This window comes from Sphaeramia orbicularis, chromosome 12 (genome assembly GCF_902148855.1).
Source record: "Sphaeramia orbicularis chromosome 12, fSphaOr1.1, whole genome shotgun sequence".
In the NCBI taxonomy this organism is placed as follows: domain Eukaryota; kingdom Metazoa; phylum Chordata; class Actinopteri; order Kurtiformes; family Apogonidae; genus Sphaeramia; species Sphaeramia orbicularis.
This window is the reverse complement of record NC_043968.1, coordinates 2,365,403-2,377,597: the sequence shown is the minus strand read 5'-3', so window position 1 is coordinate 2,377,597 and position 12,195 is coordinate 2,365,403. Positions and strand designations below refer to the sequence as shown.

At 36.2% G+C, this 12,195-nt stretch overlaps 1 protein-coding gene across 3 annotated transcripts in view; it reads left to right on the top strand.

The window, feature by feature from the left end:
* Positions 1 to 11,304, top strand: part of tprn (taperin) — an 82,618-nt gene extending 71,314 nt beyond the window's left edge. For 2 of the 3 annotated variants that reach the window (XM_030150502.1, XM_030150501.1), the window contains exon 6: positions 2,445 to 3,407. In XM_030150502.1, the coding sequence (XP_030006362.1) occupies positions 2,445 to 2,507 (63 nt within the window). In that variant the 3' untranslated portion in view covers positions 2,508 to 3,407. Of the gene's footprint in view, positions 1 to 2,444; positions 3,408 to 11,293 lie in introns of those variants that run through there. The other variant, XR_003936943.1, reaches the window with a different exon arrangement.
* Positions 11,305 to 12,195: the final 891 nt, after the last annotated feature.

Below are 12,195 nucleotides of genomic sequence, written 5' to 3'. Positions count from 1 at the left end.
GATGATAGGCTTATCATTTGAATCAGGTGTGTTGGAAGAGGGAAACATCTAAAACATTCAGGATACCGGCCCTTGAGGATCTGAGTTTGACACCCCTGCATTACAGGGTACTACAGACATTACAGTACCTGGACGTCATAGCGATGCAGCGCGTTACTTCTGTGTCGTAGCTCAGAGAGTTGCTGATAATCTTGCTTATTGTCTTGTCAAACTCATGCTGGATTTTCACATCTGAACCTCCTGGACAAACCATGGTGTAGTTTTTACAGGCTGTCATCATGTGGATTCACCTACCGACATATTTACTGTCAACTTCCACATCTGTTTTTTATAAAACAGTAGGTCACAGAGGCGACTGTCTGACCAGTCAGTGGTCTGCAGTGTTTACACAGTGTCACCTTTTAGGATCTGGTCCCCAGTCCTGGAACCTCAGCGGAGGGGTGATACCAAAAACTAGGACCAGGTACCAGATTCCAGGTCCTTTTTCGTAATGGAAACGTAAAAAGGCTGAGTCGAGTCGAGTCGAGTCGAGTCGAGCCGATACCACGTAGTGGAAACACGGCATTTGTCTGTTCCAAGTAAAAACTGAAGTTTAAGTTAAAGTTTACACGGTACCAGAGTTAGCCTTTAGCTAATTTACATCTGCATCTATGAGGGGAGTTCTCCTCCAGTGAAAGTCCGCCCACTTCTATAGTTAGATTGATGTGCATCCAGACCACAGGGACTGGAACATAGAGCAGAACCTGAACAGAACCAGGACTGGAACACAGAACAGAACCTGAACAGAACCAGGACTGGAACACAGAACAGAACCTGAACAGAACCAGGACTGGAACACAGAACAGAACCTGAACAGAACCTGACAACCTCACACATTCACTCGTTCTGATCCACATAGAACATGACATCCGACCCTGAAGGGTTATTATGTCATCTGTCCGTCATCCATAAACAATTTTTCAACAATCTTCTTCGATGAAACCAGAAACAGAAATGACTTGATATTGTTGTGGAATATATTTTGGAGTAAGGTCTACCAAGTTGATCAAATAATTGGGAAATATCGATTCTGAATTTTGGATATTTTCTAAATCCCCAGTGGTTTATAATGGGACACATTCCAAAGTGCTATAACTTGAAAACAGTTGAAGATATTGATATAATTACTATGGTAATAGATAGGAAGTCAGATATGGGCTTTCATTTGGTGCCATGACCTTTGACCTTGAGTGACCTTAAAAGGTCAAACAAATGTCTATTACCGTCTTTAAATATGCTGTTGGACTGCTTGGTCCTATTTTTTTTTTTACTCCACGTCATCCCCCTTTTGAATTTCCTACTAATTACATGTGATCCAACTTTAATGTGGCCTGAGGTGAAGCTGAATAAAGTGACACATCATTTCCCACCGAGGAGAAGAGGATCACTTTAAAAAAAATATGAATGTAGCATGGACTAATATGGATGTAATGACAATTACATTATATTTATCAACCTATTAGACTCCAAAGTGCTGCAGATGGAGGGCTGCAATTAGTTCTTTATTTTTAAGAGGCTTTAATCCGTCGTAGAGAAGAGACTAAATTCATGAACAGCCCAAAAAGACGAATCATCACAGTTTTTATCCAAGTTTATGTGGTTGTTTTAAAGGGCTCATATTTATCTGCACCCACTATTATTAGTCTTTGGTTCACTGTATTTGTATTGTATTTGGTTCATGTATTTGGACCCTAATAACTGGGTCTGAACTAAACGTCTCCTTTGGTATAACTCCCAGAATTCCTCCTTTTTCTCCAAAGATTTTTAATTTAATTTTTATATTGTAACAATCACAACTTTACCAATTGAATGCACACAAAATAAAACAGCATTGCACCTCACACTTCAACAAAAATACATAAACATACACATCCGAAATGAAACATGAAATAACATTAATAGATTTAAAAAAAAATAAAATAAAATAAATAATAAATATATAATTATTATATATATATATATATATATATATATATAATATATATAATATATATATACGTATATCCTTAGTTACAATGAGAAATTGTCTGTGTTCGTCTGTTTAATATATAATAAGACAGGTTGCCACATTGCACAGGATTTGGCTGGATGCCTCTTTGTGGTTTCTTATTTTCTCTGATGTCAGATCGTTCATAAGGTCTTTAATCCAGAGGTTGAATGTCGGTCTTTCCATTTAAGTCAAATGAGCCGACGAGCTGTTAAAGTTGTAAAGGCAATGATGTTCTTAAAAGTCTTTGTTGAGGTGTGTATTAGGGCTGCACGATTAATCGATTTTAAATTGAAATCGGATTATGGAATTAGGACGATTTTTATAAAAGCATAATGGTGAAATTGAATTTCATCTCTCATGTCTCTGGGTTGTGTGCGAGAATTCCTCCTTTTTAACGTCAGTCTTTTCTCCTCAGCTCACCCCCGCAGACAGCTCGTCCCTGTCCGACTACAGCAGCGAGCCGGCGCTTTACTTCTGATCAGTCACCAGGACCGGGACCTGGACCTGGACCAGGACCTGGACTAGGACCAGGACCAGACTGAAGTCCCTCCGGCTCATCTCCAAGCACACCTTCCAGAGGGACAGGAAACAGCGCTGGTCTCACTCCTCGTCCACATCTCGCTGCTGTTTTCCGTCTTTAACCCTGTGAGAAAAAAAAAAATCCAAAAGCAGCTGGACTGTGTTTCCCACAATCCCCTGGGGCAGTTGATCTGTCTTCCACCTGCTCACGTCCGAGCCACGGCTTCAGGTTTTTATTATTATTATTTTTTGTTTGTTTGTTTTGTTTTTGGGATGTGGAGCAGAGAGACCGCACGTGTTAAAACCGCCGGCGATGCCAGGTGAGTTCAGTGTTTACCATGGAAACCTTGTCGCACATCCTCCAGAAACACAGACGTTCAACGGGTGCCACAGATGAAACGTTTTGTACCTGATGTTTGGGTCCGTCGCTTCTCTGACTGGAAAGCTTCTGTACGCCTTTTAGTTTTTGTACGGTTATTGTTATTATTATTTTTTGTTTTTTTTTTTCTGCTGTACCGACGCTGCTGGACGTTAAAAGTGGACGAGTCGACAAGCAAACTTCAACGTTCCGGGGAAAAAAATAATCAGCAAAAATCAGCATAAATCAGTAGCAGCTCCATTTCTGATGAAATGTTTGGAAAAAGTGCCCTTGGCCAATAATGTCTGTACGTCGGTTGTTTTCTGGTGACGAATGTTCTGTGAGTCGTCCGGACCAGAACCCGAACCCAAACCGGCCTCAGTAACAGAACCAGACCCGGTCCAAGTGTCAGAATTAGACCAGAACGGGGGGGTCAAACTCCTCATAGTCCAGGTTCCACATTCAGACCAATATGATCTAAACTGGGTTAAAAAAAAAAAAGTAAAATTAAAAGTGAAATTACATGAGGACAATGTTTACATCTACAGACTATCCTTTAAAAAATGTGAATACGATGAACAACCAGACATTTCTTACGAGAAATAAGTGTAATTTTAACAATATTCTGCCTCCGTTTATCATTTACACGTCAATATTATAGTGCAGTGGATCTACAAATACACAAAACATTTAATAACAGACAGAATATTGTTAAAATTACACTTATTTCTCTTAAGACATTTCATATTGTTATATTGTTCAGGTTATCCACATTTTTTGTCAAAGTATAGCTTATGAATGTAATTATTTTCATGTAATTTCACTTTTTAAAACTAAAATAAAAAGAAAAAAATCAAATTTGTCATTATTTATAGGTTTATGACTGATTTAAAATGTTCTACCTGTAAATTTCTCAAATATTTTTCCTGCTCTGACTGTAAATGATATTTTTTTTATAAACTATATAGACGTAAATATTGGGACACATGATGTCTACAGCTGTAAGATGTCCTGTTCATGAGGATTTAAGAACAAAACATCAATATTTGCTTAAAGTTTAATGGTAGATTTTTCTTCCTCAGTCAGATGTGATGAAAATAGATGGTTAGTGTGGTAGAAAATTATTATTTACAGTCAGAGCATGAAAATATTGTAGAAATTTAGGAGGACGAACATTTAAAATCATAGTCAGGGATGGAAAAAACATTATTCAAATTTATTAAGTAAATAAAAATGAGAACTTTTTAAAGACATTTGTTCATGGTGTCTCTGGTCATTTCAGACATAAATAACAGTTCAACGGCCTCATAGTTATTAAACTTGGTGTATAATACACAAAAAATACACTAAAATGAACCTAAATTCCCAAAAACTACCACTAAAATACACACAAAAAATGCTAAAATGCACTGAATACATTTTTAAAATATGCTAAAATGCACAAAGTTCACTAAAATTCACGGTTAAGTGGAAGTCAAATAAAAAAAAAAAAAAAACCCCCCCAACAACACAATGTTGAGAGAAATTAAGTCGAATGCAATGATATTTATCCCATAATATAAAACTATATTATGACAGTTAGTTCATTATGTTTTGTATCCCAAAGCCCTGTTAGAAAAGAAACACCTGAATTCAACGGGTCCAGACTCTTTAGTCTTTGGTGAACGGTCTCTGTATGTTTGTATAAAACTGTACTGCTGATGCATCCGTTACTGTCGAATAAGGAAGTGAATGAATGCCAGTCAACATCGGTGTTTCATTTTATGGTCAGATATCATCTTTCGTTATCTAGATACAACCCCCATAAAACTGAAAAAAAACTGTCAATAAGGAAGGAAACAGAAGGAAAAAAACAAACTGATAGTAGTAACATCAATAAATAAGGACAGAAGGCGCAGAAAAAACTAAAACAACAAACCAAACATCAAATTCCAACTAAAACCCACAGTTTTCTGATTTATTTCACAGAACTTCACTTGTTGGGGCGTGGCTCTTTCTCACAGTTTTTTTTCCTCAAACTTTATGGTTCACACATTCCAGAGGTGGATTAGAGGCACACAAATACGATCATTTGAGGTTTTAAGATGTCATTTGTTGAGAATAACTCATAAAGGTGTACAAGTATCAGAGGAACAGGTCCAAATACTCATACATAAAACGGTCCATCTGGGAACTTCAGCTTCGGATTTTCATGATCATTTCTTTACTCATAAAAATGCAACGTGGCTTTATTTTCTTAATATTATGACTTCATTTATAAAAACTCACAGACTTAAACAGTCAGTGACCAAAACCATCTACTGATCTAAACTGTTTAATACCTGGTGATCCACTAATTCTATCAATACATGTCATAATGGTGTAAAATACAGTTCTTCTTCTTTTCATGGTCATCAGATATGACCCATTTGGACGTTCAGAGGCTCCGTAGTTACCATGGAAACGTCGGTTTATGTTCAGTTAATGAGAGATTTGACCTAAAAGTCATTTGTTCTTCAGTTTTCTCTGTTTCTGATAAAATAACCACAACTTTAATCTAAGTTTTAATGAACATCTGCATGATCAGTGAATTAAATACAAGAAAATACAGGATTTTCACTGAAAAAAAGCAAAATACAGAGGATAATATTATAATAAATGGTGATAAAAATATAATAATTAAAATATATATATGATAAAATACTTAAGAAAAATTAAATAGAGAAAATGGACTTGGAAGTTGCCAAAAAAATCTATATAATTACGTGAATTAAATGTAGGAAGATGCCTGAAAAATGCAGAATTCAAGGGATAATATTATAAACAGTGATAAATGACTTTGGAAAATTTAAATGTAGATAATTAATTCATCTTTAACCCTTAAAGGCCTAGATTTTTTTTTTTTTTTTTTTTTTTTTTTTTTTGGTGACGTCCAAATAAATTTTTCTGGATAAGTAAATTTTCCAAGGTGATTCATCACAATTTATTGTTTTATCTTCTGCATTTTTAGTGAAAATTGTGTATTTTTCTATATTTAATTCACTGATCATATAAATTTTCATAAAAGCTCAGAGTAAATTCAAGGTTTTTTCTGTGTATTTGATATAATAACCTCAACTTTAATTTGAGCTTTTATGAACATCTACATGATCAGTGAATTAAATACAGGAAAATACTTGATTTTCACTGAAAAAAATGTAAAATGCAGAGGATAATATTATAATAAATGGTGATAAAACACTTAAGAAAGGTTAAATAGAGAAAAATTGACTTGGAAGTTGCCAAAAAAATCTATATAATTAGTGAATTAAATGTAGGAAGATGCCTGAAAAATGCAGAATTCAAGGGATAATATTATAAACAGTGATAAATGACTTTGGAACATTTAAATGTAGATAATAATTAATTCATCTTTAACCCTTAAAGGCCTAGATTTTTTTTTTTTTTTTTTTTGTGACGTCCAAATTAATTTTTCTGTATGAGTAAATTTTCCAAGGTGATTCATCACAATTTATTATTTTATCCTCTACATTTTTTTGTGACAATTGTGTATTTTTCTGTATTTAATTCACTGATCATGTAGATATTCATTAAAGCTCAGAGTAAATTCAAAGGTTTTCTGTGTATTTGATATAATAACCTCAACTTTAATTTGAGCTTTTATGAACATCTACATGATCAGTGAATTAAATACAGGAAAATACTTGATTTTCACTGAAAAAAATGTAAAATGCAGAGGATAATATTATAATAAATGGTGATAAAACACTTAAATCTAAATAATTAGTGAATTAAATATAGGAAGATGCCTGAAAAATGCTAAATTTGAGGGCTAATATTATAAACAGCAATAAGTGACTTTGGAAAATTTAAATGTAGATTTTAGAATTAATTTGTCTTAAAGCCTTAAAGCCCTTTTTTTTTTTTTTTTTTTTTTTTTGGTGACGTCCAAATGAATTTTTCTGTGTAAATTAATTTTTCCAAGGTGATTCATCACAATTTATTATTTTATCCTCTACATTTTTTTGTGAAAATTGTGTATTTTTCTGTATTTAATTCACTGATCATGTAGATATTCATTAAAGTCAGAGTAAATTCAAAGGTTTCTGTTGTTTTTGATGTAATTACCAACTTTAATCTGAGCTTTAATGAACATCTACATGATCAGTGAATAAATACGGTGAAAAATGCAAAATATAGAGGATAATATTAGAATAAATGGTGATAAATGACTTAAAAAAGGCTAAAAAGAGAGAAAAAAATCATGTGGGAATGATAGAAAAGTAGTTCTGGGTCTTTATTGGGTTAATAAATGTAGCGATTAATCGAACATCGAGGCCTTATTTAGTGATTTCATGAGGTTTACGAACCTTAAACCCACATCGTTCCGGTTCTCCTGGTCTTCCTCAGGTCTAAACTGGGGTTCTGGTTTTAGTTCTGGTTCTGGGTCAGTGGTCCTGGTTCTGGTTCCGGGTCGTGTTTACTCCTGCGTCCAGTTGAAGTTGCCTGTCGGACCCACTGTGTACAACCCTGTTTTGTTGTGACAGACGGTCGGTGTGGGGGCGGAGCCTCGTCCGACTGTGCGTTGTGGGCGGAGCCTCGTCCAGACTGTGCGTTGTGGGCGGAGCTTCGTCCAGACCAGTGTGTGTGTGCTTGTGTGTCTTGTGTTTTCCAGTCGGACCTCAGTTGGACTTTGACATTCCACGGAAACAGCAAACCAGCATCCCGGTCCGCTGGTTCCGATCCGATTGTGAGCGAATGCAAGATTGTGAGCGTTTAAGAAAATGTAATGATTTTTTTTTTTTAATTGAGACTTTTTTATACACAATAACTCTCCAGATTTTTTTTTTTGTTTGTTTTTTTTACTCATAATGCCAACTGATTATTAAAGTGTTGCTGTAAAAGCCTCCGTCCATTGGTCTGCTCTCCCAGAATCACCTGGGACAGTGTTGTTGTACAGTTCGGAGAATCCCACCATATTTTCGTAAAGTTATCGTGTCATTTTTTCAAACATGTCAATCAGATGACGTTCTGTCAGGAGTGTTTTTTCTGTGTTTTGTCCTGATGTTAAATGTCTTTGCACTGTCGTTGTTTTTAGCTTCGTTTTGCACCTCATGAGAACGAAGAAGAAGGAGAAGGAGAACGTGCTCTTAAAGAACAACAACATCCGCTCACGAGTTTTACTCCAAAGGCTGATTATACGACAAAACATCTCGATCCACTGGAATGTCCGAACATGTTTACGATATTTTTATCTCAGCGGCCGGAAAATTTGCCTTAAAAAATTATCCATATTTTGATGCTTTACAACATGCAAATGGTTCCAAATCTCAATATAGTTCCTATTGATCACTGATGGAAGTCATATATGGACTTTTGATTTGGGTTCATGACCTTTGACCTTGAAGGGTCAAACTCAAGGTCACCAATGTCTAGATTTCAACAATCTTCTCTGAAACTAAAGGTTGAATTCATTTCAATTTCTTATGGATCTTCTTTGGGACAATGTCTACAAAGTCTGTTCAAAATTTTGACAAATTTAGGCATTTGTATTTTTAACAAATTTTTGAAATATTAAAAATTTGTCTTTCCTTCTAATGGTCCATATTTTTGATGGTTTTTAACATGGAAATGTTCCAGATATCAATATGGTTCCTATTGATTACTGATTGAAAGTCATATATGGACTTTCATTTGGGTCCATGACCTTTGACCTTGAATGACCTGAAGGGTCAAACTCATGGTCACCAATGTCGAAATTTCAACAACTCTCCAAAACTACAGGTCAGATTCATTTCAAATTTCTTATGTATATTCCTTTGGACAATGTCTACAAAGTCTGTTCACAATTTTGTCAAATTTAGACTTTTGACTCACTTTTGAATTTTTTTTTTTATTGGTATTATGCAGAGACTACAGAATTGTGTTTCAGACATGAATGAATACAAACAAGAACAGTCCCCACCCCATGCTTCCCACCAATGTTCCAACAGAGCCCCACCCCTAACAAAAAAATAATAAAAATAAGAAAATTTAAATAAATAAATAAATTAAACCTTTATTTACTCAGGCAAGCAATTAAGAACAGATTCTTCTTAGATTTCTTATTTGAAATATTGGCCTTTCCTTCTAACGCTCCATATTTGGATGGTTTATAATATAGAAATGGTCACAGGTATCAATATAGTAGTTATTGATCACTGATAGGAAGTCATATATGGACTTTTATTAGGGTTCATGACCTTTGACCTTGAGTGGCCTTGAAGGGTCAAACACAAGGTCACTAATGCATAGATTTCAACAACTTTCTTCTCCAAAACTTCAGGTCAGATTTATTTCAAATTTTAAATGTGATTTCCTTGGAGCAATGTCTACAAAGTCTGTTCACAAATTTGGACAAATTTAGATTTTGAATTTGTAACAAATTTTTGAAATATTAAAATTGCCTTTCCCTTCTACTGGTCCTATGTTGATGGTTTAGAACATGTAAATGGTTCCAGATATCAGTCTTAGTTCCTATTGGTCACTGATAGAAGTCATATATGGACTGTGTTGGATGAGTTCAGTTCTCCTCCAGTCAAAGTCCGCCCACTTCTATAGGTTAGACTGATCTGCATCCAGACCACAGGACTGGAACATAGAACAGAACCAGGACTGGAACATAGACCAGAACCAGGACTGGAACATAAAACAGAACCAGGACTAGAACATAGACCAGAACCAGGACTGGAACATAAAACAGAACCAGGACTGGAACATAGACCAGAACCAGGACTGGAACATGGACCAGAAACCAGGACTGGAACATAGAACAGAACCAGGACTGGAACACAGAACAGACCAGGACTGGAACACAGAACTAGAACCAGGGAACTGGAACATAGAACAGAACCAGGACTGGAACACAGAACAGAACCAGGACTGGAACATAGAACAGAACCAGGACTGGAACATAGACCAGAACCAGGACTGGAACAGAGAACAGAACCAGGACTGGAACAGAGACCAGAACCAGGACTGGAACATAGAACAGAACCAGGACTGGAACAGAGAACAGAACCAGGACTGGAACATAGAACAGAACAGGACTGGAAACACAGAACAGAACCAGGACTGGAACACAGACCAGAACCAGGACTTGAACATAGAACAGAACCAGGACTGGAACACACAGAACAGAACCAGGACTGGAACATAGACCAGAACCAGGACTGGAACATAGAACAGAACCAGGACTGGAACATAGAATAGAACCAGGACTGGAACATAGAACAGAACCAGGACTGGAACATAGACCAGAACCAGGACTGGAAAAGAGAACAGAACCAGGACTGGAACACGAACAGAACCAGGACTGGAACACAGACCAGAACCAGGACTGGAACATAGAACAGAACCAGGACTGGAACATAGACCAGAACCAGGACGGAACATAGAACAGAACCAGGACTGGAACACAGAACAGAACCAGGACTGGAACATAGACCAGAACCAGGACTGGAACATAGAACAGAACCAGGACTGGAACAGAACAGAACCAGGACTGGAACACAGACCAGAACCAGGACTGGAACAGAGAACAGAACCAGGACTGGAACATAGACCAGAACCAGGACTGGAACACAGAACAGAACCAGGACTGGAACAGAGAACAGAAGCAGGTCTGGAACATAGACCAGAACCAGGTCTGGAACCCAGACCAGAACCTGAAAACCTCACACATTCATGTACAGAACAGACGCTGACGTACAGGGACAGTGGGACTAGTTTTCTACACCTGATGTTCGTCAGACTCATCGATGCGTTGGAATGTCTGATGAAGTGTCATTGTTCTTTTTGTTTGTTTTTTGGAGTAAAACTCTGTCGGATGCACTGCGCCGAATGCCATGTCCACTGTTTGTATCTGCGTCCGCCTCAGCCTTTGAATCAGACGTCGTACGATTGTCGGCCTTGTCACTGTGACCGCAGCCGGAGCTGGAGTCGAGCTTTAACGCCGCTCCGAGGCTGGTTCTGGCACCGAAAAAACCTCTGAAACCAACACCTGCCATTCCAAGCAGCGGTTCCCCAGTCAGACTTTAGGAAAAACTCAATTCTGCTGCAAAAACATGCTGGGAATTGAGTTTTTTGGTGTAAATGCTGGAGTATTGTGTACATAGAAGAGCAGGAACCGCAGCTTTAATGGATCAACCAGTTTGTACAACTACAGTGCACCAGTTCAAAGTACGGAAGCAACGAACGACCATGCGTCCAATTATTTTATGTCTGAATACAAGTGACTTATTTAATTTATTAGACTTTATCCACTTTCTCCTAAGAATCACACTTTGTTGCATCGACGTAACAGAAAAATCAACAAGAAACAAATAACCTTTTATTATTTTAATGTTTCCAGAGATCGTGATTCACAGACAAACTTCAATTCTGATTCTTCAACAATTATGTGATAAATGTGTACAAAACAATCATTTTCTTCTGATAAATCTTCAACAAACTCCTGAATCATGACATAAATGAGCATGATATCAAAAGACAGTGACAAAAAATAAAGATAATGAATGAAAAAACATGGCCATTCTCTGCTTTACGATAAATTACACCTGTTTGTAAAACTACGGAAGCCTAGAAGGACCGTGTCTGTTTTATCTGTTTTTATTCATCTGTTATTTTCTCTTTAACTCAAGAAACTGAAGCTTTGTTGCATCAATGTAACTGAAAAATCAACCGTTATCATGAGAAAACAAAATACTTTTTTTTTTTTTTTTTAAATGTTTTTCATACGAGCATGTCCAGATCTCGTCATTAATTCCATGATAAAGGTCATTTTCTTTTTATAAATTTTCAAATTTATCAAAACTAATGATGTTTTTGAAGGAAAATGACAAAAAACACGATAAACATGGCTGTTCTCTGCTTTACGATAAATTACACCTGTTTGTAAAACTACGGAAGCCTAGAAGGACCATGTCTGTTTTATCTGTTTTTATTCATCTGTTATTTTCTCTTGAACTCAAGAAACTGATGTGACTAAAAAAAATCAACTGTTATCATGAGAAAACAAAATTCTTAAAAAAAAAAAAAAAAAACACATTTTTTTCATACAAACATCCAGATCTCGTCAATAATTCCATGATAAGATCATTTTTTTTTATAAATTTTCAAATGTAGCAAACTCTTGATGTTTTCAAAAGAAAATAACAAAAAAAAAAAAAAAATGACATAAACATGGCTGTTCTTTGCTTTACGATAAATTACACTGTTTTCAAAACTACGGAAGCCTAGAAGGACCATGTCTGCTTTATCTGTGTTTTAT